This window comes from Magallana gigas, chromosome 4 (genome assembly GCF_963853765.1).
Source record: "Magallana gigas chromosome 4, xbMagGiga1.1, whole genome shotgun sequence".
NCBI classification, from domain to species: domain Eukaryota; kingdom Metazoa; phylum Mollusca; class Bivalvia; order Ostreida; family Ostreidae; genus Magallana; species Magallana gigas.
The window spans coordinates 5,340,024-5,361,593 of NC_088856.1; the positions used below are offsets into that span (position 1 = coordinate 5,340,024).

A 21,570-nucleotide genomic window follows, 5' to 3' on the forward strand; every position below is an offset into this window, starting at 1 on the left:
CTTGAAGAGGGCGCGCTTTGCGAACCCGATGTAATCGCATAACAATCATTTTGTCGCATGGTCTTTGTTTTTAGATTTAATGATTAAAGTTATCAAGGTTTGGTTGGTAAGGACTGTGGTAAGATAAATAGTAAACAGTGTTATGAGATATACTCACTTTTTGGTATATGGATTAAAAGTAACAAAAAAAATCACCATTAAATGTTCTAAATCTATTATTTACTGAAATAATTTGTCTGTTATACATCCAATGAAATAGGCAGTCTTATAGTTGAATGATTGGTCCAATGATTAATCAATTAACACTTTCCATCTAAAAAAAAAAACCCGTGCAGGCATCAGTGATATATACCACGGGCAAAAAATTTGAAATTAGCGGTTATTAGAATGGAACCAAACAAAAAAAATGAAATAAAAAACCTTCCTGTCTTGCAGAAATGCGTACTTGCTTGTGAAAACAATTAATCAAATGAATCAATTATTATGACAAGGAAGGAAATCTGAAATTATGTGAGTTCCGGATGACATTCAGACATTAAGTATTATTATCCATTGCAAATGGATTACAATTCGAGATACAGAGCTGGGTACACATAATCACCGATTTGTGTATTCCGGAATGTTCGCATGGAATTTGTTCTATGACAATGTTTTAATAATGCACTAAATCATCAAAAGGTATCGATCTGTTTCAATGATAAAAGTTAATTACAACAGTCATCGCAGCACATATCACAATCTCGGGGTACCAAATAAATTTTTAATTACACCTTTAATTGAATTTAACAGACAAGACACATTTTAATAGGACCAATTTTACACTGTAAATTGTAATACATTACGTCGATATAACTGTCAAACTAGATTTACGTTTTAACATATTTTTCCTTCTATCAACTATGTATTGAAATTCCGTTTTCTTGGTCTCAATAAAATACATTAGATATATGCCAACATTTCTGAACAACATTTGACATACATAAATCGATATGGTACATATTGGTATAATACAAACATTTATGCATCTATCGAGAACCCACCTTTGCATGTGGAATTTGTCAAAAACGTAAAGAAATAAACGAATTAATATATATTTTTATTAACCAAATAAAAGGATTTATGATGTAATTCAGTCGAATTTGGTAGAAAATTTAAATGAAAATGTAAGGCATAAGTCTACGTATTATTTTATTAATTCTCGCATCTAGAGAAACATAGTGTCGCACAAGTCAATGATTTACGAAGCGAAGTTTTTTAAAAGATTTCCACATATTTTATGTCTTTGTCTATTCATATTTGATATATAAAGATGAAGTTTTGAAAAAATAAAGGCACTCAAAAGTAAATAAATCCGGCCAAAAAAAGGGAAAAATATCATTCTTTGGCCCATTACATTACATAAATATTAAGTTTGTATTCTGTGTCAAAGCAACACAAACGCAGAGGTGTGTAAATACAGCAGAGTCGCGTATATCACCAGCAGACAGCCTTATGTTATACTAATAGTAGTATACGTTGATTAAGATGCACTCTCCACAAATGCATATTTTTGTCTATTAACATCAAACTTGATTTAAATTATAATTCTTTATTCATTGCGGCATATCCGCTATTTTAGACACCAATCGCAATCACATGACACACTCGAATCTATATCCACAACAATTCGTTGTAAGTTGTTCACATGTATAATTCTTGGTGAGTTTCAAAGGAGCATAGTCACGATTTTCGGGAAAAAATATTTTTCTATTTTTATTGTTTACAATGAATAAGTAATGCATTTCTAATGATCAACCAAATTTGAGTATCAGTACTTGTATTATAAGTAAGATACAGACCTTAAATGCTTTGTTATGTAAACAAGGATCGTACCATGTTTTTATTTACATTGGTTCAATATACCGGTAAAAGTTCTTTTTCAAGCTTATTTTTTTTACTTGCTAATTTGTTTTAAACATAAAATAGGCTGTACCTAGCTTTTGTTACATTCATTTTATGTCTTAACCTGGCAGTTTCTTATCAACATTCAAAATGTAAACAAAAACATGACCTGAGCTGTGTTTACATAGCAAAGAATTTGTCAGCTCTGTATCTCAATTATTACTCGACGAATGAATGACACTCAAGCTTTGGTTGACTATTAGAAATGCATAACAGAAGCGTTGTAAATATTAAAATGAGAAAAACAAATTTTGACCAAAACCGTGACCATGCTTCTCTAAGGATTTATAGCTGATATTTAATGACATAGAATGCGTGAAACCTTCCGTTTGATCGAATTTCTTTTAATTCTTATTACGTCCGTTGTCATAAACAAAAGGTAAAATATCTTTTTGAGGCTCTTTGTTACTTTTAGCCGATACCAACATTCCTCAGCTGACACATTAATTTTTTTTCTTAACGCTTACGTACCCGCTTTGTTTACACATGTATATTAGAATCCCAAATATTTGCATTTAGTTTCTGATACCTATTCAGCCATTCAATGTGTATTGTATTTTCAAATTTCAGACGAAGCTTTAATTAAAATAGAATTAAACTTTATTAAGATATATACCGGTGGCGCTAATTATAAGGAGTTGATTAACTTTCTGTTTTTGTAAACCTCATTACCATAAAACTTTGTTAATGCACCTGATAAACATAATAACCCTCGTATAAGGGCTATGAGTTTTAATGTTTCAGGGAATATTGCACATATACATAATGTAATTGCAAATCGTTGATACGCCAAATTTATACACCTAACAAAATTACTAAGTGATCAAAATTATAAATATAATCATTTAAAAATCATGAAATAAAGTGATAAATGTATGAAATCTTCAACATTTCGTAACGATATGTCTTCTCAACAATAGCACAGTTAAAAAATAATACTGAATGTAATGAATTACACGGGATAGAATCCGAAACAGAACTTGATATTTTGCAGCACGTTCTTCATGCTTAATGACAACTTTTTGAGAGTTACATTTATTTAGTCTTTAGCAAGAGTCACAAACAAAAACACTTAAGAAATATTAAGGATAAACACCAGATACCTTGGAATCATGGTATCTGGGTTGTTGTACGATATGTGTTACTCACTTTAAATCTACTTTTCATTTCGATCTTGAAATTGTTTAAATATTTGTTAATCCGTATTAATAGTTAGAGTTACAGAATCATTATTTCCATCGACAACCGCCAACAATCCGAAATCCCTGGGGAAAGCTTAACTAAGCTTAAGTGAAGTGTTTATGATATCCAGCAATGGCCCAGGTATCAGGTAGCAGCCAATAATTAGGATAGCTTCACCGTTCTTAACCACCCGAGAGTTAGATGGATATAAGACAAAAGAATGTGTTTATTTCACATTATCAATAACTTATATTGATTGAAATCTAGAACTTTGGTTCAGTGTATATAAGTAAAAACAACACATACATTGTGCAATTACTACTTGATTCGCTTTTATAGCTTAACATATTTTTTTTTGCAAACCATTATAAGGAACATGTTTTTTTTTTCTTGTAGAATACTTACATAAAAACAATATTGAATACATGCTAATACCTAACCAAGTTTACCAGTAATGAGTTTATTATAAACCACGGAATTGCATGGGCTGGCTTCGAACTTAAAGTAAAGTTGTAGTGCAATCGAAGTTTCAAGTTTACTGTACATGGTAAAGGAAGATGTGATATACGACCCCTATATTGACATAAAATGTACAGGTAGTCTCCCCTATCATAAACTGGTAATGTTTATGTATTATTAACCTGCATAACCTTTTATAATGATGTTCCTCTGTACCAAGCGTGTCACATACAATTCGGTAAGTGTGTTCGACGTGACTATATACATGCAACTACCTTTGATTTATGCAAATGCATTATTTTTAAGTTGTATTTCCAACGAATGGTATTTATGATTGTCAAGTTTCCCTTTTGGGAAATTCTAGCAATAAACAATGCACGTTATATGTATACAAGTCTTAATTTTTTCATTAACATATTCTCTTTTGTACTGGAATCAAACCATTGTATTCTTATTTTATTCATATAAATGAACAAAATTGACTGTTTCAATGCCACGAATCAGTATTGGTAAGTTTTCCTCACTCTCATTTTAAAATATTCAAAATCATGTTAGTTTTTTCTTCATTATTCAATCTACAAAATGGCCGATGGCATATGTTACATATGTTATGGGATATAATCCTTCACTTAAGTTGTAAATTATATGATATTATAATTGTTTTTATGCAGTTTATTTTTATAAACATGTAAATATACACAAGAAAATCATTCTTATCATTTAAATGAATCTATGCAAAATTTATTACTGTGGTTTCATCAATAATCGTTGAATACCAATTTTCGTAGATTTCGTTGTTAAGTTGATCCCCAAATTTAAATGTTTATTGAAGTTCAATTTCAACTAATATTTAATAATTTACATATCCTTGAAACTGTGGTTTTTCAGAATATCCACGAAAATTGATGTAACCACAGTATTTTTTTTAATTATGTATAACAGCTAAAAAGACACGTCAAGTAAAAACAAATAAAAAATAGTATAACGAACAAAATAATACGAAAATGTTATATTTTTTTCACAATTAGATGCTTTTTGAAAAAAGAACTTTGATGTTGTTTTAATTTTTCAATGGAAAATAAATGAATTTGATTAAAAAATCATAGGGAAATTATAATTGACTATATTTTGTAAGTGATACGTTTGGTATGTAAAAACCCTATACGTAAGTATGTATTTATGCAAAGTGTTCCATCTCTACACAGATAATTTCACTTATTGGACAATGCACTGAAAAATTATGCATTCAACGTAGTGCACAATATAAGAGCCAATTTTTAAATACAGAGTTGCATAATTAACAGTTTTGTAAATAAACAATATACATTTTTCGACTTATAAAACTTCCTTCTAATATACTGAATTATAACGTTTCGTTGTATGGCAAAATAGAAATCTAAGCACAAAATCATCCAAATAAAGACCAATGAAACATCTCAATATCGATTGTTTATTTTCCGTTCCTTCAGTGAAATAAAAAAGAAATTCAATGCTTAAGTTTACTGATATTCCATTCGATAAATGCTTTCATTAAGACATATTAAATTTTATAGTTTTGTTTTATTTTTTTTCTATATTCCATACTTCGTGCTTCTCTTAATCAAAATAACTGGTTTAAGAACCTCCTCTTATCCGTAATTTGGTTCTAAGACATTGTAACTATTATAGACATCGTCCAGATTGTGTCTACTGGTGATGTTAGGAACCAAACAGTCGGTTGAAGTAACTCTTGTGGACATAATGTTTTCTAGCTCTAAACTTTCTAATAGATTTTCTTCTTCCACCTATGATAAAGTAAATATACATTTATATATCATTTTCATGATAAATTATAATGTTGGTGAAAGTTAAGATAAGCAAAACTGGAAAAGTGAGATTTGGAAAATAACATACTTGTGGTGAAATATAATTATATATTCTAGTAGGTATTCGTTTAGAGATATATTTTACAAAAAGGACAGATATGCTTAGCTTTAAAAAAAAAGATAAAAGCAACAAAGCGGTTTAGTGCTTATGCAAATTTCTCACCCCCCCCCCCCTAAAAATTACAAAACTCTCGCATTCCAATCCATATCAAGTCAAAAAAATAAATCCACTCTTTTACTTATTATTTTATGAACTTATTCAAAAAATCCCAATGTCTTGAGTATGTTGAATACAGAAAGGAGTTGGTACACATGTTATATATCTGTTTGCTCTTTTTCAGTCGATTAAGTCTAAATAGAATGCTTTTAGTCGCATCGTGTTTCAGTGCAGTATGCAGATAATAGTTAATAGATAATAGATAAAAGAAAAGAAAAATAATCAGACTCCACAAATGAAAAACGTTTGGAGAAAAGAAACAAAACATTTATTTTTATGAAAAAATAAACATAATTATGAATAATATAATGAATAAATCTTTTTAACCTCTTGTGCTCCGCTGCTTAGAGGTGGTTCACTAATATTGATATCTGCACTCAGTGCTGAATTATGGGGATGATGTTGACGTGATACCTCTCTGGTAATTTGAAGTTTCGCTTTTCTGAAAAAAAAGAATGTATTGTTTATGTATTTGTATTGAATTTCTATGAATAATAAATGTCTATTTATTTTTTTTTTCAATAAAAACATAGCATGAAAAATATAAGTATACCTATGTCTTGAACGTTTCACTCCCATCAAAAATCCTATAGTTCCAACAAAAACTAATATTCCAGAGATGACAAAGGCGATTTCTTCTAAACATCGGAAATAAAATATAATGATTGATTCGACAGATTAGAATATACATCATACCAACCTTATACTAGGTGTTCTTTTACAGTAAATCTACCGGTAAAAATTTAGAGAAAATTTGTCATTTGTTATAAATTTAAATGTTGATAAAACCTTAGATTGTAGATTATTGTCTATTTGATCATGACCAAAAATCCCCATATTGTTTATGTATTAGTCGAGATATTCTTGGAATTAGGAAGATTGCAATTATTTTCTGTTTGTTATTACGATCTAAAAGTAAACAGACAAAACGCTATTTTTTGTCTGTTTTTAAGATTCCATTTAAAAAAGTTGCCGACACCAAAATATAGACCAACTGAATAAATAAATAGCGGGATTTAGTTAGAAATGTAGTTTTAAAAACAATGTCATAATTAACGTAGATTAGAATACCAAAGCTTGTTTTTCTACTAAACTTCTGTAATAGGAATGTTCCAATGAATGAGATAGTAAAAACAACACCGAAAAGCTTGCTATTACGACAACAAGAATAAATGTACTTCACTTTAAAAGTATTCCAAGGTATTTACTGTTTCTTTCGTTACTCTGTATCCCGTCTTTACATTTGGATATGATACAAAGATTCTTGCAATTTCCAGTGACACACAAGTATAATACTGATTTTCTCACTGTAGAAAATGCAGTCATATCTGCACTATCGCTACAATTTCGAAAAGCATCAAAAACGCCTCCTGAAATCAAAAAAAAAATTTGTTTCATTTTAACTCTCTTTCTAATAGGACACCTTTGGAATTTGGTGTTCTGTCGCACATGATCTGACAAAAATGTACATACCGTGCGATTTCATATCATCTCGTTGTCCAAAATTAACAGTGACTAGTGTGTTCCAATCTGATAATCTACAAAACACCTACATATAAACTGTTTAAGACAAATATCAGCGTGTTTATATATGTTATGTTTTGCTTTATTGCATGTTTCTTTTTAAACTGATTGCATTTTAATTAAGAATAAGGAATAACTTTTGTATGCATATGGAGATTTTAACACGGGTTGATCATATGATCAAATCCCATATAGCCCGTGTCAGGTAATATCTTTTGTTCAAACTGATCTTTTTTGGACTTTTCTTTTAATCTCAATTTTATCAACTTGTTGATAATCAAAATCATGAATCCATACAACGATTACCAATAAAATCTACAATTTACTGCGTAATGTGTTTTTGTTTGAAAAAAAAATTAAAAATTAAATAAACGTTTGATAAATAGAATAGACGATGAAAAAAGTGAAGACTGATGTCTTACACTATTGCCTGCAATCTAATTTCTTTAATGGAAAACATTTTTCTGCTGCATGATGTACTGATGTATTTTCTGATAGGCCCATCTATAATTGCACACATATATAATTCTATAATTAAGATATAATTCTATTATTCAAATAGATAGATAGATAGATAGATAGGTAGATAGGTAGATAGGTAGATAAATAGATAGATAGATAGATAGATAGATAGATAGATAGATAGATAGATAGATAGATAGATAGATAGATAGATAGATAGATACGAAATATTATTTTAAATTTTCTCTTCATATCCGTGTAATATTATTTAATTTACTTACTTGAAAGGTCGTCGATCACAACAAAAACAGAACAATCCACATGATTTACAAAAACCATCTCAATCTTACAATTGATGGATAAATGGGAACCTATTCCAGAACCATTACATTCGATTTTGGCGCACACATCGGTTGTACACAAACATGTATTTATGTCATTTCTTATCACTTTCACTGGACAAGTCTTGTTGTTTAGGCATTCCAACAAGTGTGTTTGTTTGTGATCTAGATGTAAGGTAGATTTAGATAAAATATTACCACACTAAATATTTGATTCTATTAATTACTGAAGTGTCTAGACCGTTTAGACATCCCCATATAACCCACACCCAGATAGATAGAGAGAGAGAGAGAGAGAGAGAGAGAGAGAGAGAGAGAGAGAGAGAGAGAGAATACCATTGCTTACATCATAATGAAAATAACATACTGATGCGGAAGATAATTGTGCTGGGTTAAAAATATGCACAAATATCCACTAAACAAACATGTATGTTTCCTCTCTATAAATCAGTAACTCGATACGAATTCTAGATAAGCTTTAGATGTAAATGTTGACCTGCTTTATTTGATCTTTCGAATTGAACAATAAACAATTGACATTTTAAGAAAACATATTTCAACCGGGACATGTATTTGGTCCGTAATGTTTACAACCTTTTCAGCGACAAGGACGATCAAAAAAGTATTTGTTGAATGAACGTCTAAACACATTGAATTTAGAGCTAATAGTTTGCCCGTAAATATTGCCTAATAAAACATAATTTCCAAAAATCGATCATAAGTACTAATACACAAAACATACTGTCAGTCTGATTTATCCATGTTGTTAAGAATGATATTCTGTTGATTTCCTGGTTTTCATAAGTTTTTCTTGAGCCATTAGTAGCGCTGAAAAAATAAGTATCCTTTAGGCATTGATGTGTCGTAATAGAAAAAAATTAGTTTCGTATTTAACTCACATACCATCTCTTTGTCTACTTGTTTAATAAATGAAATATCACTACGATGATTGGCAATAAGTTTGCATTTTTAATGAGTGTTTTGTGTTAATGCTAGAACAAGGCAATTTCTTGTATTTCTTGACAACTTTTTAAAAAAGTGAATAAAACAAGCATTCTGAGAGTATTGCATAAGCAATACACGTCCCCTACCGGTTTGTATTATTCTACGAAAGCTTCGAAGCAATGCATCTATTTCAAAACTACATGTATTATAAACGGGATGTTATGCTTTAATCAGAGATAAAAGAACAGAGGGAATTGAAACTACATACTTGATATAGAAATTAAATAAAAAATGGGTAAAATATTACTCTTTATTTTATCTCCTGTAATTTCGCCAAGTCCATCAAGTATTTGCTAGTAGTAATTTGTGAAAACAATGCACTGTTATGCAGAATAACATTTCTTACCGTCTTCTATACCCCGAATCAACAGACCAACCCGACAACGAACCCGATTGTAATAATACAAAAAACCCTGTCGATTTACAACACAATGCTTGACACTATTTTACAGAACTTATTTGTTTGTTAGAAAAATAAAAAATGGTGCTAGTAATGCACGATATTATTACTGACTACATACTTGCCTCGTTTATTCAATACACACTGAACCCGATAACGAACCCAAACTTAAAAAAAAAATTGGAATATAAAAAATTAATTTTTCTTGAAAATATGTCAACCAGACGCTACAAAAGTGTAAACTTTATGTGAAGTTTGACATTTTGAAGCTGTTCAGTAAATTTCAGATTATTCCTCAAACGCATAAAAAAAAAGTGTGGAAAACTGAAGTGGGACAGACAGACGGTAGGACGGGCGCAGATGAAAGCTGTAGTCGCCTCCGTTGAAACCGGTAGGGGACTAATAAAATAAAATCATAGACAGAACAGCGTCGTATAATACTAAGAGTTTTCCTTTTTAATCTGTGAAGTTTATGTGAGTGGCTTATCTGCTGCAGTAATTCTAAGATAAAAACAAAACAGTACGAGTTTGGTATTTGAATTTTTTTTTTTAATTTAAAAACTTTGTCATAATATATGAAATGCTATCTATAATGAGATTTAAAATAAAATAAAAATTGTTATATGTTGAGCTAAGTATGCTTTGTAATAGTGATTTTGTAAATTATACAAGAAATCTTTTTTCTAACTATCTTACCTTCCATTACAGTCCCCAATACACAAGATAGTAGCATAAATGAAGATTACACTACGGTGCACTGAAAATAAATGTAAGATTTATTTTGAAGGTTGTGATTTTTTGATAATGAACTGAAAATAAGAATGATAGCTTATTATTCACTTACTTGCAGTACATGCACACGTTATTCAGATGTATGGTTAAAACAGCTGTAACAGAAACGATGTGTATGGGTTTATATTGGCACCCGTCGTATATTTTAGGATAAATTATATCCGGTTGAAAAACTGTGTACATATAATGAAAAATTATATCAAGAGTCAATTATGCAGGGCGTTTAATTATAAAAAATATTCAAAGGAAACATAAATAACATTCGACAAACTGGATCATAAATATATGAGTTTGATATTTCCTTGTACATAGATAAATATGCATTTGTTCGAGACCTAAAAGATAGGACACATTGACGTGCGCAGTTTCTACCAATAACAGTACATCGACAACATAGTAGTAGCTAGACGTCTTTCATTTCTTGTTGCATTATTTCCATCGGTTTTTGGACTACTTTTGTATCCCACGAATGAACATTTAACAATGCATCCAACTAATGCTCCTATAATCGTGCCAGATCTGTATTTTTTGACTCCGTCTTTAAAAAAAAATCTTTATTTCTGCGTCATATTATTTGCGACAAAACATATTTATCTAAGCTAGTTAATAAGTGAAAACGCAGTATTTGATTGCAGAGAGAGTGTTATATTTAAGTTGGCAATTTAATGCGCTTTTCGATAATTATCTTATCAGTTAAAGTAAGTGACATGTTTATGATAAATATCCACGTCAAACCAGATATTTTTTGTTAAAAAAATGAAACACATCCGTCGAAGCTCGTCTCAATGATATTAAGCAAAATAAGAGTTTTGATAATATATCTGTACTAGAACTGATATGGAACGAGATGCTAGGATTGTGTACGACAAACTACTCCTGATAATAGCATAGATTATCTAAGACGCAGACACGACATAATATTCCCACTTTAAAATTGTATTCTAAAAATTAAATAAGTTTCTAAAATTAAGCGTATCAAACAAAAAGTGTACAGCAATGCAGATGAAACATATAATTGTTCTTGTATTTCCGGCCCCCAGGGACTGTCAGGATTATCTGTGGGAGGGATATAGTAAAAATGTACTGTATACCATCTATCTCCAGAAAGGCGGACGACTAAATGTTTACTGTGACCAGCAAACTGATGGAGGAGGGTGGATGGTAATATCAGACAAAGTTATTTATTACAACAGATCACAAACACAAAATATCACCTGAAACAAAATACTGAACATTATATAGATTTGACTATTCGTTTTACAGAGGTATGGTATAGATATCTAATGTTTAGAGACGTTTACTTTTATTTTATTCGATACCATATTGGATTAGATTTAATACATCTTTCTAATAAACAAAAATTTTGAGATATATTTTAATAAAAGTTACCTACTTTGTTAACAACGTTCAGTTTATTAAGATTTTAATGAAAACGACAATTAAATCTTTGATCGGTTATACAACGACGACAGAATGGCTCGGAGGACTTTTTCAGAAACTGGGTGGATTATAAATATGGTTTTGGAAACCTTTTTAACGAGTTCTGGCTTTTTAAAATTTAAAAAATAAGGTCATTACTGGCAATGCAAACGAAATGGCCATTTAATGTTTATTCACAAGAAATGACGTTGGTAAGTTTTATTGAAGGTAATCATCGCATATATGAAATTGTCAATCAAAGATTCTACGAACTACAAATTGACATTATTATTATTATAACATTTATATAGCGCTAAATATAATAAAATTACTCTAAAGCGCTTTACATAACAAGTTAAAACTACACAACGAGCATACACAAATAAAATTGTTAGTATAGGCATATAAATCTATAAAAAGAGGTCTACATATAGAAAATAGGCTAAACAGTTTTTAAAATATTCATAAAACATTTTCAGCACAGATTAAAGACTGAAGATCTAATTAAACTGATGAAAGGGTCAGTTATAAAACGCTAATTTAAAAAGATGTGTCTTGAGTAACTTTTTAAAACTAGTCAGATTTTCTTCGAGTCTTAAAACTGCGGGAAGATTGTTCCAGAATTCCAGAGTTCAGCTGCACTGACATCGAATGGCCGATTTCCATAAAATTTGGTACGTGCATCGGGCTTAACCAGAAATCTCGAGTTCTCTGATCGAAGTGATCTTGATGGAATATATACATCAACAAGGTTCTGAATGTATGCCGGTTACTTCTCTTGCAACGCCTTGAAAACAGTCAAAACTAGTTTGTATTGAATTCGAAATTCCACTGGCAACCAATGAAGAGCAATCAGCACCGGTGTGATATGATCATGCTTCTTGGTTCTTATTATTATTCTGGCAGCTGTATTTTGAATTCTCTGTAGCTTTGACAAGGAGCTGGAGATCAACCCATACAGCAATGCATTTCCATAATCAAGCTTTGATGTGCCAAGGGAGCACACTAACGTTTTGCAAGCATTTTCCGAAATGAGTTTACGAATTCGACCAATATTTCGAAGTTGGTAGAAACACTGTTTAGAAATAGAACTAATTTGGTCACGTAAAGTCAACGTCCGGTCAAAGAGCACCCCAAGGTTTCAAACGCAGGAAGCTGTATCAATAATCTGACCGTCAAAGTTTATTTTGCAGTTTTCAAATGGACCAAGTCTGTTTTTAGGAGAAAAAATAATAAGTTCTGTTTTGTCTTGATTTAATTTAAGTATATTGGTCTTCATCCAATCACTGATATCTGAAAGGCATGCCTGAAGTCTACGTGTTATTGTCTCCCATGCCAGGCTTGGTTTGACAACAGCATAGCTGTGGAAAGACATTCCATGCTTGCGACAAATCTCACATATGGGTTTGAAGAACATACAGTAGAGCTTTGGCCCTAGAACTGACCCCTGTGGTACACCATAATTAAGTTGGAAAGCAGCCGACGTAGACAAAAGGACCGCAACTCGCTGATATCTATTGGTGAGATAAGATTCAATCCACGCCAGAGCGTCGCCGCCTATTCCATAGGAAAATTTAAGACGCTTACATCAATTACATCAAAAGCAGCTGACAGATCCAACATCAAAAGAACAGCGCATGAGTTGGAGTCTAGCGCTGTCACAATATCATGGTGTACCTTTAAAAGAGCCGTCTCTGTAGAGTGATATACCCGATATGCAGACTGGTATGTGTCTTGCAGATTGTTTGACACAAGATGATGCTCAAGTCGTGCATTGACTACCTTTTCCAGGATTTAAGATAGGAAGGACAGGTTGGAAACTGGGCGGTGGTTCTTCAGAACTTCATTGTCATGGTCTCGCTTTGCCATTCGAAGTTCATCGTTATACCATGTTGTGTTTGAATGTCTTGTTACAGTTTTGGATTTCTCAGGAGCATGTTGATTCAAGAGAGTGCGCAATTCATGATCGTAACATTTAACTAGTACACCCAAGGACCTGTTGAGATCATGAAGCTTGTGCAATGATGTTAAGTCATTTCTAAATTTTGATATATGGATCTTACGGAGTTTGCGGAAAGTTATGGTTTTGCATTCTTTTAAAGGTTTGGATATATGTACTAGTAACTGAACGCTTACGGCAAAATGGTCACCTCCAGCATTGCTGTTGTTATCACAGAAGACAGGGTCTTGGATTGTAGGCACACTACTAAGGATGTGACTGCTGTTTCGCGTGATAATCAAGTCCAAGGTGTGACCATGGACATGAGTAGCTCCTTTCACGTGCTGCGTTAACCCATGCTCATCCAAAATTCTCAGAAACCTTCCTGCATCGATGTTGTTTGGATCATCAACGTGAAAGTTAAGATCACCTGTAATTATCAATTCCTCGGGAAGGATGACAAGTTGGTCAAGGTAGCATGGCCATGTCCGATTTTGCCGCAGACAGTCGCTATGCAATTTACCGTCGATTTTTAATCGGAGACGAAAAGCAAGGCTTCAAGCTTTTAATTGAGGACTACATTGGGACGGCAGGTTGTATTGCCCATCATCCCTAAAAAAATTAAAATGTTAATCATAGAGAAACAAACATACCAATACTTTCCAAAGTATCTGCCTACTTTGCCTATAAAAAACAAAGCAATAAGATTTTTTTTTTTAATTTTAAATTTTTTTTCTGAATGTATTAGTTACTATTATTTAATAAAGTTACCACTTGCTCCCGAAAATGTGCATATAATCTTCAATTTCCAATCAATGAAACATGTTGTCTTGCAATTTGCTTGTTGTTATGTTATCAAAGATTTAACATTGTAACATGTGACTCAAACGTATTAATTCAGGTATGCTTCAACATTTGAGGTTATTATGGGCAAAGATAGAGTGATTTTTGTTTTGTAGCGACATTAAAAGCTCTGAATGAATTTTACTTTCAATATTTTCATTAAATGGTTTTAAAGGGGATTCTATGTCGGGACATAATTGAGCCAAGTTCTACACCAAAGACCACGATTCAAACTCTTGTGCTGCTCAATACAAGGGAGGCTGGTGGTACACAAACTGCCATGAGGCCAATCTGAACGGCATTTACCTAAATGGAAGACACTCATCTTTTGCCGACGGTATCGAGTGGAAAGCTTGGCATGATAACAATTACTCGCTGAAGTTTACAGAAATGAAGATTAAGCGACTATAACAGCGTTTAATTTATCACTGTCAATGTAAATAAATAAAGATTAATTAATAAATATCTATGCCAGTGTTATTCCTTTTTTCTTTTTTTCTTTTTTACTAAAAGCACAGTATTACTTAAAATCTTTCGAGTGTAAGCAATTTTATTCATTAACAGGATGTATATTAACTTAGACAATAAATATACCCAAATTACTTACGGACGAAATCTCAATGTTTGAAAATCGCAAGTGTATTTGACGTTGTGAAAAATTAATAATTACAATCAAAATTGATTGATTTGACATACAGGATGAATAAGCCTTACTTCTTGAAAGTATTCGGATCTTTTGTATATGTAACATAACATTAGTTGACCTTTACCCCAATGATATGGTACTTTCCTTCAATCATCGTATACAAGATGGTTGTAGTCAGCTGCTTGTTGGTGTTGTTGGCTTCATATGCAGCAGTTTGTGGAATTCTTTTGGTACCATTTCAAGAAGCAAGGCAAACCAGGAGTGCCCTGAGTATATATATTCAACGCGGATTTTTTCTATTTATTATTTTTTTACATAGAAAAAGTGTTTTATAGCGTATGATGTCATAATTATTTTCTTTTATTCACGGAATTATTAATATCTTATTTTTGATTTGATAGTAATGTACTTACTAGTATATCGTACCTAAAATTTTACAAACGTGGTAAACAATGTACGATAGCAGAAGCGTTACGAACTATCCTATAAACAGATGTTACTATCAGAAATATTTATTGCTGATATAGTTTCCAGAGAAACGTGATAAGTTCTTTTCAAAATATGTATTATTAAGTAAAATATTCCTCATTATAATTATAAGATTTGAATATAAGTTTGATGTTCGTTTACTTCGTACAGTCACTTCTTGAAACGAATCAATATCATGCATCCATATCATTCAAATTATTTAAAGACTGTTTACAACTTGGTATCTAGAGATGATTTTCTCAGCCGAATGATAATGATTTAATGATTTAAATGACAATGAGGATTACTATTCAATTGTCATTTTTTATGGAGGACAGGCATTAAATAAAATAGATTTCTATTTTCTAATAGTCTGGCTTGGTACGTGTAAATCCATCAAAAATAAGGTAATAATGGCAACGAAAATAAAATGGTCATTTAATGTTTCTAAACTGGATATGATGATTTATCGTAGGAAATCATCGAATAAAATTGTCAGTCAATGATTTTACGAACTACGAATTGACATGACCGATTTTGATGACCGAATATCAAAGCTTGCTTTTCTACTAAACTTCAATTATATGGAGTGGTCCTACGAATGAGATAGAAAAAAACGACTACAAACAGCTTGCTCTTAAGACGACTAAGAATACATGTACTTCACTTAAAAAGTATTCCAAAATATTTACTTGGAGAACACTGAATGCCAAATAGTTTTTTGACTGCTCTGAATCCTTACTTTACCTTTGGATATGATACAAAGATTCTGGCAATTTCCAGTGACACAGAAGTATAATACTGATTTTCTCATTGTAGAAAATGCAGTTATATATGCACTATCGCTACAATCTCGAAAAGCATCAAAAACTCCTTCTGATGAATCTAAAAATAAAATTTGTTTCATTTTAATTCTCTTTCTACTAGGCCACCATTGGAATTTGAAGTTCGTTTGCACATGATGTGACCAAGATGTACATACCATGCGATTTCATATCATCTCGTTCTCCTAAATTTACAGTGGTAAGTGTGTCCCAATCTGATAATCTATAAAACCCTTACATATAGATATTACAAATACCAGCGTGTTTATGTATGTAGTTTTGCTTTATTGACTTTTTTAAAACTAATTGCATTTTAATTAAGAATAAGCAATAACTTTTGTATGCATAAGCATTTTTAACACGTATAGCCCGTGTCCGGTAATATCTTTTGAGCTTTTTGGACTTTTCTTTTCATCTCAATTTTATCAACTTGTTGATTATCAAAATTCACGAATCAATACAATGTATATCTACAAAATCTTCGATTTATTGCAGAACATGTTTTTTTTTTTTTTTTTTTTTTTTTTTTTAATATAAACAAGTAAATAAACGTTTCATGAATAGAAGATGAAAAAGGTGCAAAATTCTTACACTATTCCTTGCAATCGAATTTCTTCAATGGAAAACATTTTTCTGCTGCATGATGTACAAATGTATTTTCTTATAGGCCCATCTATATTTGGACAAACAAATAATTTTATAATTAAACTATAATTCTATTAAGAGAGAGAGAGAGAGAGAGAGAGAGAGAGAGAGAGAGAGAGAGAGAGAGAGAGAGAGAGAGAGAGAGAGAGAAAGAGAGAGAGAGAGAAATAGAGATAGATTGATCGATCGATAGATAGATTACTTCTTATTTTCTATTCATATTTTTGTAATGTTATTTAATTTACTTACATGAAAGATCGTCGATCACAACAAAAACAGAGCAATCCACATGATTTACAAGAACCATCTCATTCTTACAATTGATGGTTAAATGGGAACTTTTTCCAGAACCATTACATTTGATTTTGGCGCACACATCGGTTGTACACAAACATGTATTTATGTCATTTCTTATCACTTTCACTGGACAAGTCTTGTTGTTTAGGCATTCCAACAAGTGTGTTTGTTTGTGATCTAGATGTAAGGAAAATGAAGATAAAATATTACCACAATGAATATTTGATTCTATTAATATTTGAAGTGTCTAGACCGTTTAGACATCCCCATATAACCCAATTCCAGAGAGAGAGAGAGAGAGAGAGAGAGAGAGAGAGAGAGAGAGAGAGAGAGAGAGAGAGAGAGAGAGAGAGAAGTCCTTGCTTACATCATAATGAAAACAAATACTGACGCGGAAGCATATTGTTCTAGATGAAAACATATGCACTTATATTTACTTAACAAAATATGTATGTTTCCTCTCTAAAAATCAGTAACTCGATATGAAAAACTGTATATGTAAAAATTTGATATGTTTTCTTTGATCTTTCGAATTGAAAATTTGACAGTTGACATTACTAACAACAATATTTCACCCGGGACCCGTATTTGGTCCTTTATGCTCACAACATTTCCAGCCACATGGAACATCAAAAAAGTGTTTGTCGAATTAACGTCTAAACACATTGAATGTAGAGCTAATAGTTTGTCCATAAATATTGCCTAATAAAACATAATTTCAAATATTCGATCACAAGTACTAATGCATAAAACATACTGTCTGTTTGATTAATCCATGTTGTTAAAAATGTCATTCTGTTGATTTTCTGGTTTTCATCATTTTTTCCTGTGTGGTTATAAGTAGCGCTGAAAAATAAGTGTTTTTAGTTTAGTATTTAACTCACATACCATGTCTCTGTCCACATGTGTAATAAATGAAATGTCTCTATGATGATTGCCAATCAGTTTGCATCTATAATGAATGTTTTTGTGTTAATGATGGAAAAAAGGCAGTTTCTGTTATTTCTTGACAATATTTTTTAAATTAAAAAGAATAAAATAAAATCACAGACAACACATAGTCGTATTATTCTAAGAGGTTTTCTTTTTAATCTGTAAAAATTAGTTTGTGAAGTTTCTGAGTTTGGTTTATCTGTTGTAGTAATTCTAAGATATAAACAAAACAGGACGAGTTTGGTATTTGAATATTTTTTTTATTAAAAACATTTTAGACATGATATATTAAATCCTATCTAAAAAGCATTCAAAAAAAAAAATAAAATAAGATTGTTATATGTTTAATAAGTCTGCTTTGTAATAGTTATTTTGTAAATTATGTGAGGATTCGTTTTTCAAACCATCTTACCTTCCATTACAGCCCCCAATACACAAGACAGTAGCATAAAGGAGAATTACACTTAGTCCTCGATACACTGAAAATAAATGCAAGGTAAATTTTGAAGGTTGTAGTTTCTTGATAATGAACTGAAAATAAGAATAATACCTTAGTATTCACTTACTTTTAGTACATGTACATGTTACTCAGATGTATTGTTAAAACATCTGTAACAAAAACGATGTGTATGGGTTTATATTGGCATTCGTCGTATATTTTAGGATGAATTATATCCGGTTGAAAAACTGTGTACATGTAATTAATAATCATTATCAAGAATCAATTATGCAGGGGTTTTTAATTATTAAAAATGTTCAAAGGAAGCATAAATTTGAGTTTGTTGTTTTCCTTGTACAGAGATAATAAGCCTTTGTCCCAGACCTAAAAGATAGGACACATTCCAATGCGTACACTTATTATCAACAACAGTATATCGACAACATGGTAGTGACTGGACGCCCTGTAGTTTTTATTGCATTATTTCCATCGGTTTTTGGACTACTTTTGTATCCAACGAATGAACATGTAACAACGCATCCAACTCATGCTCCAGGTAATCTTGCCATATCTGTATTTTGTTGACTTTGTGTTTTAATCTTTATTTCTGCCTCATATTAATCGCGAGAAAACATATTCATATAAACTATTGGATTAAGTGAAAAAGCAGTATTTGATTGCAGAGAAAGTTTTATATTTAAGTTGGCACTTAATTGTGCTTTTCGATTATAATCTTATCAGTTAAAGTTGCTGACATGTTTTTATAGCTATCCACGTCACACCAGATATTTTTTGTTCAAAAAGAATGAACCATATCTGTCGAAGGTCGTCTCAATAACATTTTGCAAAATAAGAGTTTTGATAGTATATCTGTATTAGAACAGATATGGAACGAGATACTAGGATTGTGTACGACCAAATACTCTTGATAATAACGTAGGTTATATAACACGCAGACACGACATACTTTTCCCACTTTAGAATTGAACTCTACAGATAAATATGTTTCTTAATTTAAGCGTATCAAACAATTAGTATACAGCCACTGAATGAAAAACAACGCAATGCAGATACGACATACTTTTCCCACTTTAGAATTGAACTCTACAGATAAATATGTTTCTTAATTCAAGCGTATCAAACAATTAGTAAACAGCCACTGAATGAAAAACAACGCAATGCAGATAAAATATTAGATTGTTTCAGTATTTCCTGCTCCCAGGGACTGTCAGGATTACCTGTGGGAGGGATATAGACAAAACGGACTGTACACCATCTATCCCCAGAAAGGCGGACGACTGAACGTCTATTGTGACCAGCAAAATGATGGAGGAGGATGGACGGTAATATCAAACACAAGTTGTTTATTACAACAGATCAAAAACATAAAATATCGCCTCTTACAAAGCACCTAACATTATATTGATTTGATTATTCGTTTCACAGAGGTATGTTTTAGATATCCTATTTTTGGAGTCGTTTTAGTTTATCTATAACATATTGAATTACTTTTCAAACATCTTATTGGTAAACCGAAATTTTTGATTTTTTTTAGAATAAAACATACTAACTAAATTAAAAACATTTAAACCTTTAGTTTAGGAATATTTTAACAAAAAAAGACGATAAAATCTTTGATAGGTTATACAAAGACGTCAGGATGGCTCGGAGGACTTTTTCAGAAACTGGGTGGATTATAAATATGGTTTTGGAAACCTTTCTAATGAGTTCTGGCTTGGTAGGTGTAAATCCATCAAAAATAAGGTAATTACTGGCAATGGAAATGAAATGACCATTTAATGTTTATTTACTGGTGAAGATGTTGGTAAGTTTTATTGAAGGTAATCATCGCATATATGAAATCGTCAGTCAAGGATTCTACGAACTACGAATTGACATGTCCGATTTTGCCGGGGAAAGTCGCTATGCAGTTTACCGGCGATTTTCCATCGGGGACGAAAATCAAGGCTTCCAGCTTTTAATTGAGGACTACATTGGGACATCAGGTTGTATTGCCAATCGTTCATAACACATGAAAATATTAATCAAAGAAAAGGTAACATACATGTATTTTGCAAAGTAATTGCTTACTTACTTTGCACATACAAATCAGAGCATTTAGACATTCATTTTAAAACAAAATTTTCTGACTGTATGAGCTTTACAGAGAGGTCATCACTCACTCCCGAAAATTTGTATGTAATTTTTAATCTCAAAGCAATGAAACATCTCTCCTTCCGACTTGCTTGTTGTTTTGTTATCAAAGATATAATATTGAAACGTATGACTCAAAAGTATTAATTCAGGTTTGCTTCAACATTTGGATAATTGTGGGAAAAGATAAATTGGTATTTTGTTTTGAAGCGTTATTAAAAAATTTGAATGAATTTTATTTCAAATATTTTCATTAAAAAAATGTTTTGAAAGGGGATTCTATGTCGGGACATAATGGAGCCCAGTTCTATACCAAAGACCACGATTCAAACTCTTGTGCTGCTAAATACAAGGGAGGCTGGTGGTACAAAAACTGCCATTCGGCCAATCTGAACGGCATTTACCTAAATGGTAGTCACTCATCTTTTGCCGACGGTATCGAGTGGAAAGCTTGGCATGGTTACAATTACTCGCTGAAGTTTACAGAAATGAAGATAAGGCGACTATAACAGAGTTTAATTTACCAGTGTCAATTGAAATAAATAATACAGTGCCAGTGTTATTCGTTTTATTTTACTAAAACACACTATTACTTAAAATCTTTCGAATGTCAGTAAATTTGATTTCCATTTATTCATTTACAGGAAGTACATCAACTTAGACAATAAATATAGCCTTATTTAAAAAAAAGTTTGATAGAAAATTTTATTATATGTTTTAACATACAAAGTGCATTTGACATTGTGAAAAATTTATAATTGTGATCAAAATTGAT

General features: G+C 31.4%; 2 protein-coding genes and 1 long non-coding RNA gene across 3 annotated transcripts; 1 reads left to right on the top strand and 2 right to left on the bottom strand.

Annotated features, from left to right (window-relative positions):
• Positions 1 to 4,243: 4,243 nt before the first annotated feature.
• Positions 4,244 to 10,154, bottom strand: LOC105349212 (uncharacterized). Its single transcript, XM_066083236.1, has 9 exons — positions 10,093 to 10,154; positions 8,734 to 8,819; positions 7,932 to 8,156; positions 7,611 to 7,692; positions 7,138 to 7,202; positions 6,873 to 7,034; positions 6,218 to 6,302; positions 5,992 to 6,106; positions 4,244 to 5,366 (listed from the first exon to the last, which is right to left on the bottom strand). The coding sequence occupies exons 3-9, from the start codon at positions 7,987 to 7,989 to the stop codon at positions 5,211 to 5,213; spliced, it is 723 nt and encodes a 240-aa protein (XP_065939308.1). The 5' UTR covers positions 7,990 to 8,156; positions 8,734 to 8,819; positions 10,093 to 10,154; the 3' UTR covers positions 4,244 to 5,210.
• A 6,238-nt stretch (positions 10,155 to 16,392) lies between these two features.
• On the top strand, positions 16,393 to 21,346 carry LOC105349211 (techylectin-5A). The gene is made up of 7 exons (XM_066081013.1): positions 16,393 to 16,526; positions 18,627 to 18,698; positions 19,002 to 19,197; positions 19,848 to 19,984; positions 20,283 to 20,379; positions 20,483 to 20,647; positions 21,069 to 21,346. Exons 3-7 carry the CDS (start codon positions 19,086 to 19,088, stop codon positions 21,302 to 21,304), a joined length of 747 nt encoding a protein of 248 aa, XP_065937085.1. The 5' UTR covers positions 16,393 to 16,526; positions 18,627 to 18,698; positions 19,002 to 19,085; the 3' UTR covers positions 21,305 to 21,346.
• On the bottom strand, positions 16,486 to 18,681 carry LOC136274384 (uncharacterized). The gene is made up of 5 exons (XR_010712699.1): positions 18,615 to 18,681; positions 18,027 to 18,115; positions 17,222 to 17,446; positions 16,919 to 17,000; positions 16,486 to 16,550 (listed from the first exon to the last, which is right to left on the bottom strand). It is a non-coding gene; the product is annotated as an uncharacterized lncRNA (long non-coding RNA).
• Positions 21,347 to 21,570: the final 224 nt, after the last annotated feature.

Excerpts from the sequence above, each read along its gene's own strand:
- LOC105349212 (XM_066083236.1), bottom strand. The coding sequence starts at position 7,989 with ATGGTTTTTGTAAATCATGTGGATTGTTCTGTTTTTGTTGTGATCGAC. Across the intron at positions 7,203-7,610 it reads ATTAGATTGCAGGCAATAGT|ATTATCAGATTGGAACACAC; the intron begins GTAAGACATCAG and ends GGTGTTTTGTAG. Across the intron at positions 7,035-7,137 it reads AGATGATATGAAATCGCACG|GAGGCGTTTTTGATGCTTTT; the intron begins GTATGTACATTT and ends TTTTGATTTCAG.
- LOC105349211 (XM_066081013.1), top strand. The coding sequence starts at position 19,086 with ATGGTAGTGACTGGACGCCCTGTAGTTTTTATTGCATTATTTCCATCG. Across the intron at positions 19,985-20,282 it reads ATGATGGAGGAGGATGGACG|GTTATACAAAGACGTCAGGA; the intron begins GTAATATCAAAC and ends AATCTTTGATAG. Across the intron at positions 20,380-20,482 it reads TTCTAATGAGTTCTGGCTTG|GTAATCATCGCATATATGAA; the intron begins GTAGGTGTAAAT and ends GTTTTATTGAAG.